The 19,708-nt window shown below is 38.1% G+C and overlaps 1 protein-coding gene and 1 pseudogene across 9 annotated transcripts in view; both read right to left on the bottom strand.

Moving 5' to 3' along the window:
* Positions 1-495: 495 nt before the first annotated feature.
* Positions 496-3,287, bottom strand: LOC111552609 (annotated as a pseudogene). Its single transcript, XR_002734681.2, has one exon. The product of XR_002734681.2 is annotated as an uncharacterized LOC111552609 (transcript).
* Positions 1,269-19,708, bottom strand: part of CSNK1A1 (casein kinase 1 alpha 1) — a 58,116-nt gene continuing 39,676 nt past the window's right edge. For 2 of the 8 annotated variants that reach the window (XM_023226967.3, XM_023226970.3), the window contains 5 exons: positions 19,114-19,192; positions 17,226-17,300; positions 14,442-14,548; positions 12,512-12,660; positions 1,269-3,963 (listed from right to left, as the gene is read on the bottom strand). In XM_023226967.3, coding sequence (XP_023082735.1) covers positions 3,956-3,963; positions 12,512-12,660; positions 14,442-14,548; positions 17,226-17,300; positions 19,114-19,192 — 418 coding nt within the window. In that variant the 3' untranslated portion in view covers positions 1,269-3,955. Of the gene's footprint in view, positions 3,964-4,534; positions 6,376-7,335; positions 8,002-12,511; positions 12,661-14,441; positions 14,549-17,225; positions 17,301-19,113; positions 19,193-19,708 lie in introns of those variants that run through there. The other 6 variants (XM_023226968.3, XM_023226971.3, XM_023226965.3 and 3 more) reach the window with 4 other exon arrangements.

The following is a 19,708-nucleotide window of genomic DNA, read 5'->3' as shown; positions in this document are numbered from 1 at the left end:
AACACATAAATCCTTTCACCTTAAATGAGCTGACATTCTACTTCAAGTTAAAAGAGTTTTCTCTTCTCTCCTTTTTAATGTCAACATGGAATCATGGTATCTTATTCAGTGAGTTGTAATCTTGCTATCAGTTTATTTTGATAATTGACACAGATTTAGCAAGTATAAATCCTTCAAGTGGCTCCTGTGCCCTTTTTACATGTATCAACCTTTTTGTTGTTGTTGAGACGAAGTCTCGCTGCGACACCCAGGCTGGAGTGCAGTGGCACGATCTCAGCTCACTGCAACCTTTGTCTCCTGGGTTCAAGCGATTCTTCTCCCTCAGCCTCCTGATAAGCTGGGATTACAGGCACCTGCAACCATGCCCGGCTAATTTTTGTATTTTTAGTAGAGACGGGGTTTCACCATGTTGGCCAGGTTGGTCTTGAACTCCTGCCCATTTCAGCCTCCCAAAGTGCTGGAATTACAGGTGTGAGCCACTGTGCCTGGCCATCCTTTTTTTTTTTTTTTGAGATTTTCTTTGTGGCACCATAATAGAATGTTCCAGGTTCATCTCGTATTTCTCCATCCCAGGAATCATTATTACTCTGAGTATGTCCTCAAAACTGGTCTAACAAGTCATTTCAGAAAACAAATAATTTCACTTCAACAATATACTGTTTGATGATTCAACACAAACTGCATGGGCTGCTTAGATTAATTTACACTTGGTTCATTCCAATCTTTGGCTGTTTCAAACATACACTGCTAAAAAAAAAAAAAAAGATTGACATTAAGAATATTACAATAGACGTGAAAGTTTTGAGGAGGAACCCCCCCCAAAAATGTAAGCAATGGTAATGCATTTAAAGTATAGTATCACAAAGTCTCACTAAGACAGCGCACACCTGGGACAACACTTCTTTACTATACTTCACAGATGTCCTCACATCTTGATTAAATGGTTTTAACTGCTTAAAAACTGGCAGATAAAACCTAAAATAATGCTTTATACCGGTCTGAGTCAGAACCAAACTGTTTCAGACTAGCTGGAAAACGACCCAGGAATTCACCTGCATTAAATGCTGCTGAATTTAACTGAGCTAAAAATGTCTAGGCCATCCCTTCTTAGAATTCCCATGACTCATTCTAGTCAAGAGTTGTAAGAACATATTCCTTAGTAGTTCAGCAAACTTCAGGGAAAACTAGCTCATTGTCTTGGGTTCTAAAGTCCTTTTGTTTGATATTTTTATTATAATGAAATTAAACTTATGACTAGTACAGTATGCTCAGCTTAAAACATTTATGAGTACTGCAAGGACTAACAGAAACAAGAAAAGTCTTAATAAAAATAGTTGTTGATGGGAAATCACTGTGAAAGCAAACCTCCAAATATCCATTTGTGAGCCATAAGAGGATAAGCACAACCATATGGGAGGAGATAACCAGTCTCTCCCTTCATATATATTCTTTTTTATTTCTTGTTATACCTTCCCAAAACAGAGACATTCAACAGTAGTTAGAATGGCCATCTCCCAACATTTTAAAAAAACTGCACCCCCCAATGGGTGAACAAAGTAAAGAATAGTAGCCTAGAGTTCAGCTGAGTAAGCCACTGTGGAGCCTTAAGTGGTGAGGTCTTCCCATTTCAGAGTGATGTGTCTTCAACTTGTATCATCATTTTAGCGGAAAAACATAATTTAATTTTGGTGAAATGAGATTCATCTCGCAACAGGATTAGTAACAGCATTCACTGAATTTCACATTCTTCTTTTGTGAACAGTGAAGAAAATGAATGGTAGCTAGAAGATCAATGGGATTCCAGCTCCAGCTGCAGATGGAATGACGATATACCAGGACAAAAAACACCTATATTTTGATTTACAAAGCTAACAGCAGTTTTAAATCTGCAACTTAATCACAGACCAACTACACCACAACCTTTTCAAATGGCAAAAATACAAAAAAGTGTTACAAAAATATTTCAGAAAAAGTGCATAGTCTAAGTGCATAGTAAATAAAAGCACTGAAAAATATCTTGCTAGAGGGAGTTCAGCTTGGAAAAGTTATTACCAAAGCTAAACATTTTTATTTTACATAAACTATACTCAAAAATAGCTTTATGAGACCGATTTCTGGCTAAAAGTATCAAAGGGTTTATTAGTCAAGAAACAAATACCTCAACCGACAAGGGTGGATAGAAAAGAAACAAAGAAGCTGCCTACCCCCAAAGTTCAGACTTAATAAGATTTCTTCAGTATTACGGTACTAATATCCCTTAATGGCAGAATGTGATAATCATGGAATTAATTATTGCTAAAGTAGTTTTCAAATAAAAAAAGAAAAAACAAAACAAATTAAACTTGACACAATCTGACCAAACACGTGTCAATTTACAATTTCAAGGTTATTTTACAAAATACCTAACATTTACACAATAGGCTCCCGGCAGCATTTCCAGACAAATGTTCTTTTAATTTATCCTGACATGCTATAAATGAATAAATTACATTACTTAAAAATTATCATCAGTAAGTTTTCCTTTCTCATGGGTCAGAGAAAAAGAAATGAGCGTGCAAAGAAGATTGAGAGGAAGCGCACGCACACCGATAACTTAAAGAAGCAGGAGGGGCTGGGGAGGGTCAACAATCACTGAACCTCACACAGTGTGATGCTCTCCAAGGGTGAAAGTCAACTGCTTATAGCCACTTCACAAGTATTTTAAAGAAAAATGTTTTGTAGGGAAACCCTTTAATGCTTTCATTTTTATTCAAAATCAGTCCAGCTGCTAGTCAGCGGGCAGCAGCTACAATACCAAGTTCTGGCAGTTGCAGTACTAGATATTGTGCCTGCAAGTCATAAAAAAAAAAAAAAAAGAAAAAGAAAAAATGAAAGAATGCCTTTCCCCTTCAGACAAAAGAATTACTTTTTTCGTTTTATTTTTTTTAAAAAAGAGGAAAAGTTATAACACGAAACCTAAATTGACTTGCAAAGGAATACCATGTAACAAATGGCTTGAAATAGTCTATCAAAAAATTGGGGAGATTTTTATTTAATATTGAGTCAGCAAGGCATTTTTTGTTGTTTAAAAAAAATCTCATTTCCTTACAGAAACAGTTTTTAGTTTTTAATGAACTTGTAAACAAAAAAGCTCCCATTTCAAAATAAAAACAAAATCCCAGATCATATAGATGTTTACAGTGATTACATTTATCTAAGCAACATACATACATGTTCAGTTTTAAGATGTTAACTAAATTTCTGTGACAAATATGCTTTTTCTTTTTAATACCAAGAACATTATAGAGTTAATGCAGAGTCCTAAAGATAATCTAGTAGTCACTAAGTTTTTCTTAAGTCTTCACTTTAGATGCTGTTATTTCTAGCACAATTAAGCAGGCAGAGTCTTTCATATGCTCAAACACTGGAATCTTTGGTTGCTACCATATCAGCTGGCTTGCAGACAAGAAGCCAACCATTTTAAGAATGTTTTAAGTGAACAACTTGCAAACCCCAGGGATGGAAAAACCCTAAGAATGCACAATTGTGAGCATTTACAAACATCACAACTGTGGCTGAAGACTGTTCATGCCGTTCTTCTGAAATGAGATCTCAAAGCAGTATAGTTCAAAACAAAAGGTTTTAACAAAAAATTGGCATATGCACAATTTCTCCACCAATTTGTGTGTGTCAACCATTTAGTTAACTTTTCCACTTGAAAAAAATGCAATAGAAAACCGGACACCATGTTTCACTATCTCAGTTAATATTCACAATTACAGCGGCTACAACTCAGGATACAGCATCACCAATGCTGCCCAGAGTCAGTTTATACTGAAATTAAGTTCTTTACACCAAGTAAATGGTTGTCCACAACCACTGGCTAGTGTACATATGAACTAAAATTTCTAGATTTGGGGAGAAACAAATGCTGCTCCGATCATCTGCTCTGCTTCTTCTGTTCCTCAATTCATGCTTAGAAACCTGGTAAAAAATCAAAACAAAAAAAAGTTAAAATTCCAAGTTAAAAATTTTAAATTACACCCAAAATATGGAAATTGGGTGGAACTGAGCCAATAAGTATAGTGGCTCATGTTATTTCATCTCTTGTGAAAAGTATTAACTCAACTTTTTAAAACAGAAAAACATGAATCTATACTTAAAACTAATGTTTTCTGTTTTGAATGACTCTAGGAAGGAACGGTACAGTGAATTCAAAGCCTCTCAGCATACTAAAATAATTATTAGTAATTCAAACGATCATGTTTCTGCATTTTTAGCACCCAGAACGTATTAGGCATTCAAATATTTATCAAATCAATGAAAAACAGATTGCTTTGCTTTAAGAATACAATTTTAATCCTACCATGAGCACAAACTTGTGCGCATTATTTCTGACACAAATTAAAACGGTTAGCATTAATAATAAATGCATTCAAGGCATAATTATCTGTATTATTTTACTAAACAGAGATCTGAGAAGCATGTAATTTCTGTAGATAGACCTTTAAAACTTCTTTACCAGCCGCATTAGATTGTTTTGTGACTCATTTAAAAATGTAAGCAAGTGATGCTTTTTTGGCTTTATTTACTACTCAAGCCTACAGATTTTATACATTCTTTCCTCCTCCATCACAAGTAGACCCTAGGGCCTCTACATAGACCCCGGGCCAAGTATGAATACAAGAAACCTCAGGTCATAACCACACTATATCTACAGCTAAAGGCAAAGGGAGAAAATATGCCTATCCCACATAGCCTGAAAATCCCGCAAGTGCCATTTTTCCTCTCACCAGACACCCACTCTGAGGCACCAATGCCCCTCTGTCTACCTCCTTACAAATGAGCTAGAAACTACATATAGCTAGTTCTAGCCTACTCCAATCAATCCTCACTTTTTCAGCCCAGGCCACATTTTCTTCAGTCATAAACTGCTCCTTTTCTTTTAGTTCTTTTTTCTTTTTTTTTGGAGACACACTCTTGCTCTGTCACCCAGGCTGGAGGGCAGTGGCAAGATCTTGGCTCACTGTAACCTCTGCCTCCTGGGTTCAAGTGATTCTCCTGCCTCAGCCCCCAGAGTAGTTGGGACTACAGGCACCTGCCACCATGCCTGGCTAATTTTTGTATTTATAGTAGAGACACGGTTTCACTGTGTTTGTCGGGCTGGTCTCAAACTCCTGACCTCGTGATCCGCCCCAGCACGGCCTCCTAAAGTGCAGGGGTTACAGGTATGAGCCACCTTGCCTGGCCTCTTTTACTTTTTAAACATTTGTTGGGCCATCTCCCATGATTTTTGTGGGAGAAACAAAATAATTCTACTATTTATTTCTCATGCATATATGCCTGTTTTTTTTTTTTTTTGGGAAATAATAGCAAACATACAACAGAGTAGGTGCATAATTGATCTTTGTTGCCTGGGTACTAAGTCCATAAGCAGCAAATGCCAAAAATGGAAGATAACAAAACTTTGAGAATATACATCACCACAGGGAATACTATTTGATGTATGTTATTAAGAAGTATTAGCAAGGTAAACCTTTCTTTTAAAGACTGTCAAGCCAAACCTTAATTTAAAAAAATCTGACTAAACCCTGTGACCTAATTTCAATTTTAAAATACAGGAAAAGTTTCAAGCTTCTTGTTTGGGAGTTTAAAAAAGAAAAAAATTACAATACAGGATAAACTATGCAGGTTAAGAAACTAAGGATTAAACAGAAATGGCCCTTCCCCCATCAGGACTTGGTTTCAAGTCCTGTAATTCTTCTTGAACATGAATTAAAAAACATATTTTCACAACTACTAAAATTGCTGGGTTTTATCAGTTTTCTTATGCAATCATATTAAACTAATTGTTATGAATATACCAAATGGCTTTCAAAGGGAAAACCACCATCACTAACAAACTAAAATGGTAACATGTTACACTGTCAGTCAGAATACAAGGAAACTCTTGTGCCTTTAATAATAGGAAAACTTTAGAATATATCTGTACATCTTTTGACCTGGTATCTGAGGAATTGCTGAGTCAATAAACAATTACAATTGTTTAGAAACTGGTGAAAGGACAGCCTAACAATATTCCTGGTAGAATAGAGCAGTCAAATCCAGCTTTAACTCTTCAGATGGGTCAATGGTATGATATTCCAGCCAGGGATCAACATTTCTCCAGTGAATTGTCCTAAGATGTTACTGAAGTATGTTTAGGGAAAAACCTCAATAGGAATATTCAACAGGTATTCAACATTCAGTCTTCAAGTACTAAGCATTCTTTTCCCCAATATGCATTAGTCTTTGGTTTTTATCTTGCAGATTAGGTGGCTTATCCAGGCTTCCAAGAGTTCAAGAACCCATCTTCACTTTAACATCAGTTAAAATGAGGAATGATTCCCTTTATTCCTAGAAAAAAAAAAAAAAAGGAGGGGGGGGAGTTAAAACCGAGTTGGAGGATTAATATGATGATTAAGAAGTTAATAGCTTAATTAAATTTCAAATCTGCAAAAAGGAAAAAAAAAAGTTTATTTTTATATAACTAACAAGGAGATTCTATCCCTGCCCGCCACCCAATCTGAAATCTAAAATATATGTTCTAGTGCAGACGAGGCGGCTCACATCTGTAATGCTAACACTTTGGGAGGCTGAGGCAGGAAGATCACTTAAAGCTAGGAGTTCCAAATAAACCTGGGCAACATAGTGAAACTTTGTGTGTAAAAAAATAAATAAATAAAAGGTATGCTTTTTTTTTTTTCGAGATGGGGTCTTGCTGTTATGTTGCCCAGGCTGGACTTAAACTCCTGGGCTCAGGAGATACTACCACCTCAGCCTCCCCACACAGTGTGTATCTGTTCTTATTTGTAAATTAATTTCAAATGTTTCTGACTTTTTAAATAGAACCAGAAACTAGTTCAAAGGGATATTTACGTAGTAGTAAGGCTTGTAAGTTTGTGACAGGGTTCTGAATTTTAGGATCCCTTCACACTACAACTTTTTAAAAGTTACTTTGAATGTACTTTTCCTATAACATGGTTGTGGTTTTTTTTTCTTTCTGCTTTTTTTTTTTTTTTTGAGACGGAGTCTCGCTCTGTCGCCCAGGCTGGGGTGCAGTGGCTGGATCTCAGCTCACTGCAAGTTCCGCCTCCCAGGTATACGCCATTCTCCTGCCTCAGCCGCCCAAGCAGCTGGGACTACAGGCGCCCACCACCATGCCAGGCTAATTTTTCTTATTTTCAGTAGAGACGGGGTTTCACAGGATTAGCCAGGATGGTCTCCATCTCCTGACCTCATGATCCACCCGCCTCAGCCTCCCAAAGTGCTGGGATTACAGGATTGAGCCACCGTGCTGGCCTTTTTCTTTTTAAAAAAATTATTTAAAATAGAGATGAATTCTCCCTATGTTGTCTGGATGGTTCTCAAAATCCTGAGCTCAAGTGATCTTCCCATCTAGCCTCAAAAATGCTGGGATTATAGGAGTGAGCCACAGTGCCTGGCTGCTTATGTGGTTCTGTTGGTTGCACAGAATTAAGCTTGGAGAATTTTATATCAGACTGGGAGTACCTAAAGGTAAAGAATAATAATTTTAAAAAACAAAAACAAAAACGTCTAATAACTATTCCTTCCCTACAGAAACTAAGAGTATTTAAAGTTGGGAAAGATTATAAATGACAATGTTAAGTATAGGAGGTATACATTATTCCTAAACTGCATTAAAAAACAGACTGAATTCTTGTCTTCCTTATAACAGAATTCATTCTGCTACACATTTCTGATGTTCTGGAGTTTTAAAATACCTGTTGTAATTGATTATTTCCCCAGCTGGTAGATGGTCTGCATTCAACACCACTGAGTCACAGCAACGCTGTATTCTTCTAGGTCTTCTAACAGTTGTGCTATCATCCAGATGATCTAACAAGTTGCAGAATTTAAAGGTCCTGCAGTCTTGGAGACGTGGACTCCAGATGACCACAAATTAACTCTTGCACTTTCATCAGCATTTCCTGTTGGGTTATTTAGATCTTTCCAGCTTTACTGTCCACAGTAAAAAAAAAAAAAGCTGACAAAAATTCAAGATTTCAGCAAGAAGATGCAGTTCCCTGGTACTTCTTAGAATTGAGTGTATTCAGAGCCGTGTGTTCAGACTGTCCAGGTATTTCAAGATCTTCCCTGTGATTTGGGTGTGCTGCTGAGTGACCAGCACATTCCTAGCAGCAATTGGTGAAGTCAGAAAAAGTCAAACTAGACACAAATGGTAGATGCAGCCCAGTAAAACTGGAAAGTAATTCAATGAAGACTGTGGACTTCCTTGTCCACATGGTAGGACAATGTGATAGAAAATAATATTTGTAATCTCCTCTGAATGTCAACACTTTGATAGCTATCTATATTATGATGATAAAACTCCACTTAGTAACTATGGTTAGGGTAGTAAACAAATAGGTTAAGATGATGAGAGTACAGAATAGTAGAATTATGCAAGAATCCACCTTTGGGTTCACTACCTTCTGAAATTATCCCCCACCTCTGCCCTCAATTAAAGAAACACTGAACTTTTTTGAATGTCCTAAAAATATTTCATTTTCCTTTACTTATTTTTAATATCTTGAAAAATACTTTCTTGATAATCACATATAGTCAAAGGGAGTTAAATAAATTTCAAAGTGTGTTGGGTGTGAATCTTATGTATTTTTCTTCTGAACATGGATAAAAACAATAATTATAATCTTGTAGTAATTGAACATTAAAAACTAGTACAGATAATAATTGGCATAAAGAGAAACTTTTTTTTTTTTGAAACTGAGTCTCGCTCTGTCACCAGGCTGGAGTGCAGTGGCGCGATCTCAGCTCACTGCAACCTCTGCCTCCCAGGTTCAAGTGATTCTCTTGCCTCAGCCTCCTGAGTAGCTGGGACTATGGGCGCACGCCACCACGCCCAGCTAATTTTTGTATTTTCAGTAGAGACGGGGTTTCACCATGTTGGCCAGGATGGTCTCGATCTCCTGACCTTGTGATCCGCCCGCCTTGGCCTCCCAAAGTGCTGGGATTACAGGCGTGAGCCACTGCGCCCGGCCGAGAAAAGTCTTTGGATGGGTATTGGAATGGAGTATTTGAAAAGATCTAAAGAATATAAGGAAGACAGAAGTCTGCCTATTATTTAATAGGCCCACATTAGCTAGGTAAGCCAGACTTAAAGAATCTTTAAACATTCTTAGTAAGTTATTAAAACAACACCTTTTACTGAAGAAATATCAGACATATTTTTCAAAGATAACCATATAAAACATTAGTAAATGCTACCATTTTGGGGATTTTCCTACATTAGAGATGTACTTGCTTAAAATACACTTATGAAACTTAGTTCAGTAATACTAAATCCTCTGAAAGTTAAGAGTAATAAAATGTATTTAAAAAGCACCTTCTAAAAATTCCTTGTTGTGACACAGGGTCTCATCTGTTGCCCAGGCTGGAGTGCAGTGGCATGATCACAGCTCACTGCAGCCTCAACCTCCAGGGCTCAGGTGATCCTCCCGAGTCAGCCTCCCAACACAGGTGGGATCACAGGCACTCACCACTGTGCCTGGCTTTTTTTGGGGCGGGGGGTGGGTAGGGGGAGGGTTGTGGGTGGGATGTTGGAGGGAGCTGGGACAGGGTCTTACTATGTGGCCCAGGCAAGTCTAGAACTCCTAGGGTCAAGCAATTCTCCCGCCTCAGCCTCCCGAATGTGTTGGAATTGTAAGCATGAGCCACTGAGCCTGTCCTAAAGTTTTTAACTAAAAAAACCTAGTAGGATGTTTTCATTATTATTAAAAGGATTTATTGGGATCAATGAATCATTGAGCTGTATGAGTTCCTTTCTTTTTTTTTTTTGAGACACAGTCTCACTCTATCACCCAGGCTGGAGTGCAGTGGTGCAATCTTGGCTCACTGCAACCTCCACCTCCCAGGTTCAAGTGATTCTCCTGCCTCAGCCTCCCAAGTAGCTGGGACCACAGGTGCACATCACCACATCTGGCTAATTTTTGTATTTTTTGTAGAGATGGGTTTTCACCATGTTGGCCAGACTCTCAAACTCCTGGTCTCAAGCGATCTGCTTGCCTCAGCCTCCCAGAGTGCTGGGAGGCTCACAGGCGTGAGCCACTGCGCCCAGCTGAGTTATTTCTTAAATAAAAAAACCATTATAGTGGACCTTAAGAACCTATGCTTTTAAATGCCCTTGTTACTTAGAGACTGGAAGCAGGAATAACATAGAGCAATTGTTTTCGAACTCCAGAATTCCTAGGAGATTTCTTAAAGGATAACCTGCTGGGCTGGGGGTTAGAAGTTAGGGGAATATGTTCCTCATGCTTATTTCATGCCTAAGGCCCTAAGGCCAGCTACATTTTCATGGTTTATGAGGGTTTCATGTAAGATTTGTCTTGAGCACAAGATTTTGTATTAAAAAAGAAAGATGTTTTCAAGATGTCAAAGAGCAAAAAGAAGTCTGTGTTCTGTGAAGTGGCACTTTTCAGTAGCAATACAGATTTACTGCCTTGGAAGTGTATTTCTGAAAAGCAGTCAATGACATGTGATGTGTTTTATGAAAAGCCTAATTTTTAAAGTCAATGTTTATGTGATAATTTGTATGACCATTGTCTCTAATGATGCTATAAAATTTTTATAAGATTTTAAGTTGCTTTCAAAAAAAAATAGCTACAATACAAAATAAGGATTAAACAAGTTTAATTACAGTTTCCCCCTGCACCCCCGCAAGGAAACATACTAACTCAGTGGATCCAACTTCTCATCTTTAAGACCTGGATAGGGCAGGACAAAAATTCTGATTGTTTACTGAATAAGAGACACACAGTAAACTAACAAATAAACTAATTCAAAATAAGGTAATTCTTTCTGAAGTCTGCTGAATGCCTGAAGTAAAATGTTTTAGGTCAGATGAGACCTCAATCTAATTTTAGTTACAGAAACTGCAACTTGTGATGATCCTATTATCCCAGCTAGCTTTAGGCAAAATTGGTTTCATTTTGTGAGGAAAAGCAAATACACTATAGGTTGTCAGGTGTAACAAGTCCTTGGGTTAGAGACTCTACTTAGTCTTACCTAAATGGTAGGACTGTTTTTCAGTGACACTAGCTACATAACACATTATGAGCTTCTTGGCACTATGATTAGTTACACAATGATTAAAACACTCAAAAGGGGCAATTATCCCAACTGAGATGCAGAGGCAGAGCACTGTGTGAACATTAGTGTTTGCTACCCTGAGTTTAAATGTCACCATCTGAAAAACCCAACGACAATAAACCTTCCACTTTGAATCCTTCCCAAATACAGAAACATGGAATAGAAGTATCTCAACTTCATTCCTAACAGATGAGCTGCTGGAATGAGGATGACATCAGTTAATAATATTTCTTGAAAAGTATCTACAGATTAGAATCTATTTTTAAATTATAAAATAGTTTAAATACAACACTAAAAATGTGAAGCAAACATTAATCTATAAAGGCCAAGTTCAGACTAGAGCAGTCATTCAGAAATTTAAAAATCAGAAACCAAGAGCCAAATCTTACTTGCCCACTACTTCCAGAAAGTAGGCAGGTATCAGGAGGTAAGCCCCAGAAATGGGAAAAAAAAAAACAAAACATGAAAATGGGAGTCAAACTGTATAGCAACAGTGTGCCCTAACTGTTCTACTCCTTACAGGCAGTAAGAGTGCCAGAGAAAGGAAGAAAGGAAATAGACTAGCGGTTTCAAAGGCATTTGCCCCAGTTATCTTCAATTTGCAAGGCCTGACTGCAGACTTCAATTCCACATTAAACCCTGGGAGCCTGATATTTGCAACACTGTAAAAAAATCAAGCCAAAAACAAAGGAATCATTTTGAAATTAAGATCATATGTAGTTAAACTGCAAATGAAAGAATTATTTTTGTGACTAGAAAAGATGTGCTGAGCTTTGCGTTTATTTGAGCATTGGAAAATGAGATGCTCTGCAACTGAGAAGACAGACACTTCAGGGGTCATGCCAGACTCACCTCTTGAAATTACGTCATGTTCACAATTTTCCATTTTAAATGCTAAAGCATTAACATGCAAAATAAAAAAATCTTAACATTGTTAGTCTGAAATAAAGTCAAAATATGGCTAACCAAATTCATTATTAGGAATCAACAAGTGTTAGGTCTAGGATTTTGGATTGATTGATTATATTATATTCCCAACACCAAATTTTTGGAAAGGGGGTTAATGAATGAGTAAAAAGGATGCAGTTGTTAAAAAATGACCCAAAATCCCAAGAGAAATGATATAAATATACACACATATATGTATATAGAAATACATATACATATATATGAACAAGGACATTTGGGTTTAAAGTTAGTAGTCAAATTTTCCAAGGACGTCTTTTTTTTTTTTTTAACACAGAGCCAAATTTTATGTATTTTAAAACCACCTCCTTGATCTAACACTGTTAGAAATGAATGAATTACCCAATTTTGTATTCAATTTTTTCCCTGTAACGTCACTTGGTTCTTGGCTACTAACCTTTCATGTTACTCTTGGTTTTGTCAGTTTGCTTGCCTGTGGGGGTTTGGGCCTGCTGACCCTGCCCACTGGAAGAGGCTGCCTGCTGTGCTGCTTTCTGCTTTAACATTGTCCAATCAAATGTGTAGTCATATTGATGGTTCAGGGTCCTGGAAAACATAAAATATTTTATGTTAATCCTTTAATAACAGAGTCCAGTTATATAACCTACTAACTTTTTTTTTTTTTTTTTGGAGACAGAGTCTTGCTCTGTCCCCCAGGCTGGAGTGCAGTGGCGCGATCTCGACTCACCGCAAGCTCCGCCTCCCAGGTTCACGCCATTCTCCTGCCTCAGCCTCCCGAGTAGCTGGGACCACAGGGCCCCGCCACCATGCCCGGCTAATTTTTTTTTGTATTTTTAGTAGAGACGGGGTTTCACCATGTTAGCCAGGAATGGTCTTGATCTCCTAAACTTACGATCCATCTGTCTCGGCCTCCTGAAGTGTTGGGATTACGGGCGTGAGCCGCTGCGCCCGGCTTTATAAACTACTAAGTTTTTAAGACAGGAGAGCATTTCTTTATACAACGAATATTTCCTCAAGTGTGGCAGCTTCTAAAATATTTCTCTTATAGATAAAAAAGGCAGCATGAAAACTGAAACATCAAGTCAAGCTGTCAGTTATCTACGGGAATACTCGTAAGAGAAGGTACTTCCTAAAAACAAGTAAGAATAAATATTCAACTGGAAGTTTGGTTATAAGATGTCTGACTGGTGCCTTGGGAAGACACTTTTCTGGGGTTAAAGGATTACCTCAATTCTCTCTCTCTTTTTCTTTCTTTCTTTCTTTTTTTTTTTTTTGAGACAAAGTTTTGCTCTTATTGCCCAGGCTGGAGTGCAGTGGTGCAATCTCGGCTCACTGCAACTTCCGTCTCCCAGGTTCAAGCAAGTCTACTGCCTCAGCCTACTGAGTAGGTGGGATTAGAGGCGCCTGCCACCATACCTGGCTAATTTTTGTATTTGTAGCAGAGACAGGGTTTCACCGTGTTGGCCAGGCTGGTCTCGAGCTCCTGGCCTCAGATGATCCATCCCCATCAGCCTCCCAAAGTGCTGGGATTATAGGTGTGAGCCATATGTGTCCAGCAGATTACTTTCTTTTTCTTTTTTTTTTTTTTTTGAGACAGAGCCTCACTGTCACCCAGGTTGGAGTGCATTGGCGGGATCTCGACTGAATGCAACCTCCACTTCCCAGGTTCAAGAGATTCTCCTGCCTCAGCCTCTCGAGTCGCTGGGATTAAAGGCGAGCACCACCTCACCTGGCTAATTTTTGTATTTTTAGTAAAGATGGGGCTTACCATGTTGGGCAGGCTGGTCTCGAACTCCTGACCCTCAAGTGATCTGCCCGCCTTGGCCTCCCAAAGTGTTGGGATTACAGGCGTGAGCCACCGTACCTGGCTGGATTACCTCAATTCTTATTCTCTTCCAACTAAGAGTTTGAGCCACATGTAATCTATTTCCTCCCACTTTTTCAAGACCAGTTCTGGGTTGTGCCTAAGGAACCCTACCCTAGTTTAGGACTGCTACCACTTGATCAGACTCCATGACTATGTGATATTTTAATTGCTTTTCTATTTGGCACTGTAACAAAGTTGGAGAGTTCCAGAAGGCACTGACAGCCACTTTTATCTAATATGAATTATAACTATTCTGGAAAAGTTACATTCTACTTTGAGTATGATTCAACTCTCTATCCACTCCAAACTAAAAATCACCTGTTTACACTGCAAATAGAAAAATGCCAAATTAGTCCCAAATAAATCAGTTTCTTAAATCTTTTATTCATGTTAGTTAGATCTGCTTTACTATTTAGTATTTATCAGACTGAATTTGTTAGGTAAATTTAACCAATTTCCCTCACAGAGTTTATAATCTTAAAATACCTTAAAAACTGACCTGAAAAGAATGCGGAATAGCTGCCTCAGATACATGTAATCTGGGGCTTCCTCAAAGCGTAGCCCACGACAATAGTTTAAGTACATGGCAAATTCTGCAGGAAACCCCTATAAGTTCAAGAGTTAAAAACAAACATTTAAAGATAGAAAAATAAATGCATTTAAGTACAAGCAAAAAGATATTTTTGGGTGGGATATTTTACCATTTCACAGGAAGATATGAGAGCTAAAATGATGGCATGGTCTCCTCATAAAATTTCATGACTCTACCTACCCTATTATGTACAATATTAGTAGAAGAAATACATATGCTTTTCCCATGTGCTTGTCCTATACAGTACTATGTTCTTAAATAACTTACATAGCCCACTTGTTAAAATTTGTCATTTCATCAAAGTCCCGCCGCTTCATAAACTTTTTTTTTTTTTTAAAAGACAGGGTCTCAATCTGTCTCCCAGGCTGGAGTGCAGTGGTGTAATCTCAGCTTACCGCAACCTCCACTTCCCAGGCTTCAAGCAATCCTCCAACCTCAGCTTCCTGAGTAGCTATGACCACAGGCACGAGTCACCATGCCCAGTTAATTCTTTGTATATTTTAGTAGAGACAGGGTTTCGTCATATTGCCAAGGATGGTCTCAAATTCCCAAGCTCAAGAGATCTGCTACTCTTGGCCTCCTCGGTCTCCCACAGTGCTGGGATTACAGGTGGGCCACCGTGCCCAGTCTTCAGAAGCTTTGAAATGGTTGCATGATATTCTACATAGTATATACATCATTAACTTGTTCTTTATAATTGAACATTTAGATGTATTCTAATTTTTCTCTATTATTAATAATACTGCTAAGTACATCTATGGGTACAGAATTTTTCCACTTAGCTGCTTAGGAAAGATTCTCAACAATGTATAAACATTTTCAAGGTTCTAGGTATTAGTCACCAAAAGGATTCCCCAATCAGCAATGTGGAAATACAAAATATTAAAAGAACACAAACCTCTATGTCTCCTCTCCTAGAGTAAATGCCAATGTGGAGAGTGGTAAAGTTAAAGGAGGCAGTCTCTTTCTATGTTATGATTTTGAGAAATTTCTCATGTCCTGGAGTTAGGAAGGATAGAATGGAAATGCTTGCAACATTTTTTATTGATTGCACTGATATAAATTGGGTGACCACTTGAAACATATACATGTTAAAAGATGTAAAATAATACATATTATACATCTTTCTAAAACTCAACATTTATATACATTTATGGCCTGTGTTAATGGGAAACAGTATGACAGTGAGACTGAAAACAATCTCACCACTTTATAATTACTATTTTAACTCTCATTGATTTCTTCCCTCAACTATTTATTTGTATACTGCATTGTACTTAATTTCAGGTATATAATTCTTTCTTGTCTGAAAGACCATATGGCCTTCCTTTTATGGAAGAGATTATGGTTATTCATCATGACACAAATACCTCTCTATTCTAAACTCAATTGCCTTTCTGTGAAGTTGAAAATTTCAGAAAAAATGAGTGTGATTCAAACTGTCTTCTGTATTCCTGTATTGTTGGAGAGTTGCTATTTTGGATTGCTCCAATCTGTCTGCATGTTTCCCTGTTCCTTAATGTACTAATTGTTGATAACTTTTCTCTTCCAGCACTAGTTTAGGGTAAGGAGAATATTTCTTACTTTTTCTTATAGATTAATGAGGTTCTATTGAAAACGTTCACCTGCCTTGCTTATTTTCCCCCAATTTTCAACAGATTAGAGAGCCCTAACAAACCAGAAACTTATAAAACACTTATTTTACTTACTTAAAATGTTTATTTAACTTATTTTTTATTATTTTATTTATTTTTGTTGTTGTTGAGACTCTGTCACCCACATTAGACTGCAGTGGTGTAATCTTGGCTCACTGCAGCCTTGACCTCCTGGACTCAAGCATCCTGCCCCAGCATCCCCAAGAAGCTGGGATTATAGGCATGTGTCACCATGCCAGGCTAATTTTTGTTATTTTTTGTAGTGATGGGGTTTCACCATGTTGCCTAGACTGCTCTTGAACTCCTGGGCTCAAGCGATCCACCCACTTCAGCCTACCAAAGCGACTACAGCTGTCAGCCACTGTGTCTAGCAAAAACACTTATTTAAAAGGACCCCTATGTTAAAAGCCCTTGTTAAAGATATTTAGAATAATAAAAATGTACATTTAAAATGGTGAATAGCTACCTAACTCAATGTTACAAGTTCCACAGCTGGCAAATAAAATGTTCATTTTTCTTCTTGGATCATTCATTCATTTATTCACTCATTCAAGACAGAGTCTTACTCTGTCACCCAGGCTGGAGTGCAGGGGCGCAATCTCAGATCCTTGCCAGAGAGCCAAGATTGCACCACTGCAATTGGTGCCTCCCGGGCTCAAATGATCCTCCTGCCTCAGGCTCCTGAGTGGCTGGGACCACAGACATGCATCACTGCACCCAGCTAATTTTTGTATTTTTGGTAGATGAGAGATTTGACCATGTTGCCCAGGTTGGTCTTGTGGAACTTCTGGGCTCAAGCGATCCACCCACCTTGGCCTTCTGAAGTGCTGGGATTGCAGGCGTGAGCCACTGTGCCCAGCTGGATCATTTATCTATTAAGGTAGAAATGGGGTTTCCCTATGTTGCCCAGGCTGGTCTTGAACTCCTGGGCTCAAGTGACCTACTGCCTTGGCCTCCCAAAGTGCTGGGATTACAGGCGTGAGCCATTATGCCTGGCTTCATTTATGTTTTTTTAATATTCATCATGCATACTTACCTTACATAAAACTTCAACAGGCGTGGACATCTTCTTTTCACTAATCTTTTCATATTTTTGTTTCTTTGTTGCAGCCTGTGGAAAAGAATAAAATAAAAAAGATATACTCAGTGCTACTGAGAAGAACCTTAGTAGTTTAATGCACTAGACATATAAACATATACCTGTGAGATTCAAGAGAAATTTTAACCCAGAATTTAAAAAATCGAAGGATAATACATCTAAAAAATTTTTTTCCCAAAGTGTTAACTTCTGATTATAAGTTTCTTCTCTAAGAACATAATTTTAGCTATAGGGAAAGGGTGAGTCTAATAGGAATATATGGATATTAGATTTAAGTAAAAATAGCTGGGGCCAAAATTGAGAAGCATTTTCTTTCTTTCTATATATTTTTACGAAGATGGGGTCTCACTATGTTGCCCAGGCTGGAGTGCAGTAGCCATTCACAGGCTCAGCAGTAATTCTCTTTGGCCTCCAACTCCTGGCCTCAAGCAATCCTCCTGACTCAGCCTCTCAAGTAGCTGGGACTACAGGTATGCATCATCATACCCAGCTGAAAAGCATTTTCTTTCCTTTTTCCTTTTCTTTCTTTCTTTTTTTTTGAGACAAGGTCTCCCTCGGTTGCCCAGGCTGGAGTGCAGCTTACTGTAGCCTTGAACTCCTGGGCTCAAAGCAATCCTCCCAGCTCAGCCTCCTGAGTAATTGGGGCTATGGGCATGTGACACTACATCCTGCTATTTTTTTTTTAAAGTAGAAGTGAGGTCTTGCCATATTGACCAGGCTGGTCTTGAACTCCAGGGCTCAAGTGATCCACCCGGCTGGGCCTCCCTAAGTGTTGAAGATTACAGGCATGAGCCACTATGCTTAGCCTGAAAAGCATTTTCTTAACCCATGTTCAACACAAGGGCAAAGGCATCAGATTAATACAAAAAAAGTTTGTTCATCAATTAGTGACATTAATAAATGGAGTTAACTGTATAAGTCACAATATTTTTCTAAAGTGGAAATACTCATATTGAATAAAGCCACCTACCCAAGGACTGAGCACTAGCTCACAGTCACTCAATAAATACAGGTATTTCTTTAAAGAACAGGTAAGGTACAAAAACAGCCATTAAAATTTAGGACACACCAACAGTGGTGACTCACACCTGTAATCCTAGTACTTTAGGATGCTGAAGTAGGAGAATTGTTTGAGCCCAAGAGTTTGAGACCAGTCTGGGCAACACAGTGAGGCACTGTTTCTACAAAATAAATTTAAAAATTAGCTGGGCATGGTGGCATGTTCCTGTAGTCCCAGCTACAGGTAGAAGGCTGAGAGGTAGGAGGATTGCTTGAGCCCAGGAGGTTGAGGCTGCAGTGAGCCACACTGTGTCACTGCCCTCCGGCCTGGGCCACAGAGCAAGACCATTCCCCGTGCCTCCACCCCCACCCAAAATTAGGACACGGTGATTTATCATTAACACACACTCATAAAAGTAATGGTAAACGCCTAGCTAATAGAAACAAAATGTTAGGACATGTATTGCTGGATAAACAGGTTTTGTCGTACATAAAAACATACATTTTCAACATAATGGCAACATATTAACATGAGAAAGTCTCCACCTTTCTTAGTCCATGTCCACTTCCATCTGGATAGAGCTAGTGGCTACCAGTGGGTACCAGCTTACTGTCTCTCAGAGGACACTGTTCTTCAGCTGAACTAAGTTCTTACTAAAATGATCTGTTTTCATTTTCCCAAATAAAAGGTAAAAAGTAAATTAAGGTTAATTATTATCTGAGAAAAATCTCAGACTTAGAAAGGACCTTAGATCTTATCTTCTCCAATATATATTTTTATTCTAAAAAAGAGAGAGAAAAATCTGATAATGTGAGTCTGGTTTACCTTTAGCCCTTGCCATGGCAGGCTGGTTCTATTAAAATACATCAAAACATATCCTAATGATTCCATGTCATCTCGGCGACTAGAAAAGAGAACGTAATTTTATAAACTGGAAATATTATCATGAAAAACATATGAAAGAAAGCCAAGTACCCAGGAGAAATGTTCCCAAATGAGGAGGGAACACTATTTGGTGTCTTACGCAAGAAACTACTTATTTAAGGTGTGCTACCTACCTCTAAACAAAACTTTTCCCATAGAATCCAAAATAAGACAAACAACTATCTTACAATTTATTTTAAAAGAAGAAAACGGATTTGGCTAAACAACCCTCTAAATGAGCTTAATGAACCAAGCAGGATGACATTTCTATGTTTTGCAGAAACTCATTTTAAAAACTTCAGGAGCACTGAAAAGGAGTTACAACTTAAAACTAATTGAACATCTATATGAATGTATTCGTGCATACATATCTATATACACATACATACAAATATATATTTAGAGATATATATATTTAAGGGTAGGTGTAGGTAATGCCTTGGCATACGGAAAAAGTGACATTACCGTTTAACCTAGAGTATTCAGATATTCATGG

The sequence above is a fragment of the Piliocolobus tephrosceles genome, chromosome 4 (assembly GCF_002776525.5).
Source record: "Piliocolobus tephrosceles isolate RC106 chromosome 4, ASM277652v3, whole genome shotgun sequence".
NCBI classification, from domain to species: domain Eukaryota; kingdom Metazoa; phylum Chordata; class Mammalia; order Primates; family Cercopithecidae; genus Piliocolobus; species Piliocolobus tephrosceles.
This window is presented reverse-complemented; position numbering and strand designations above follow the sequence as displayed.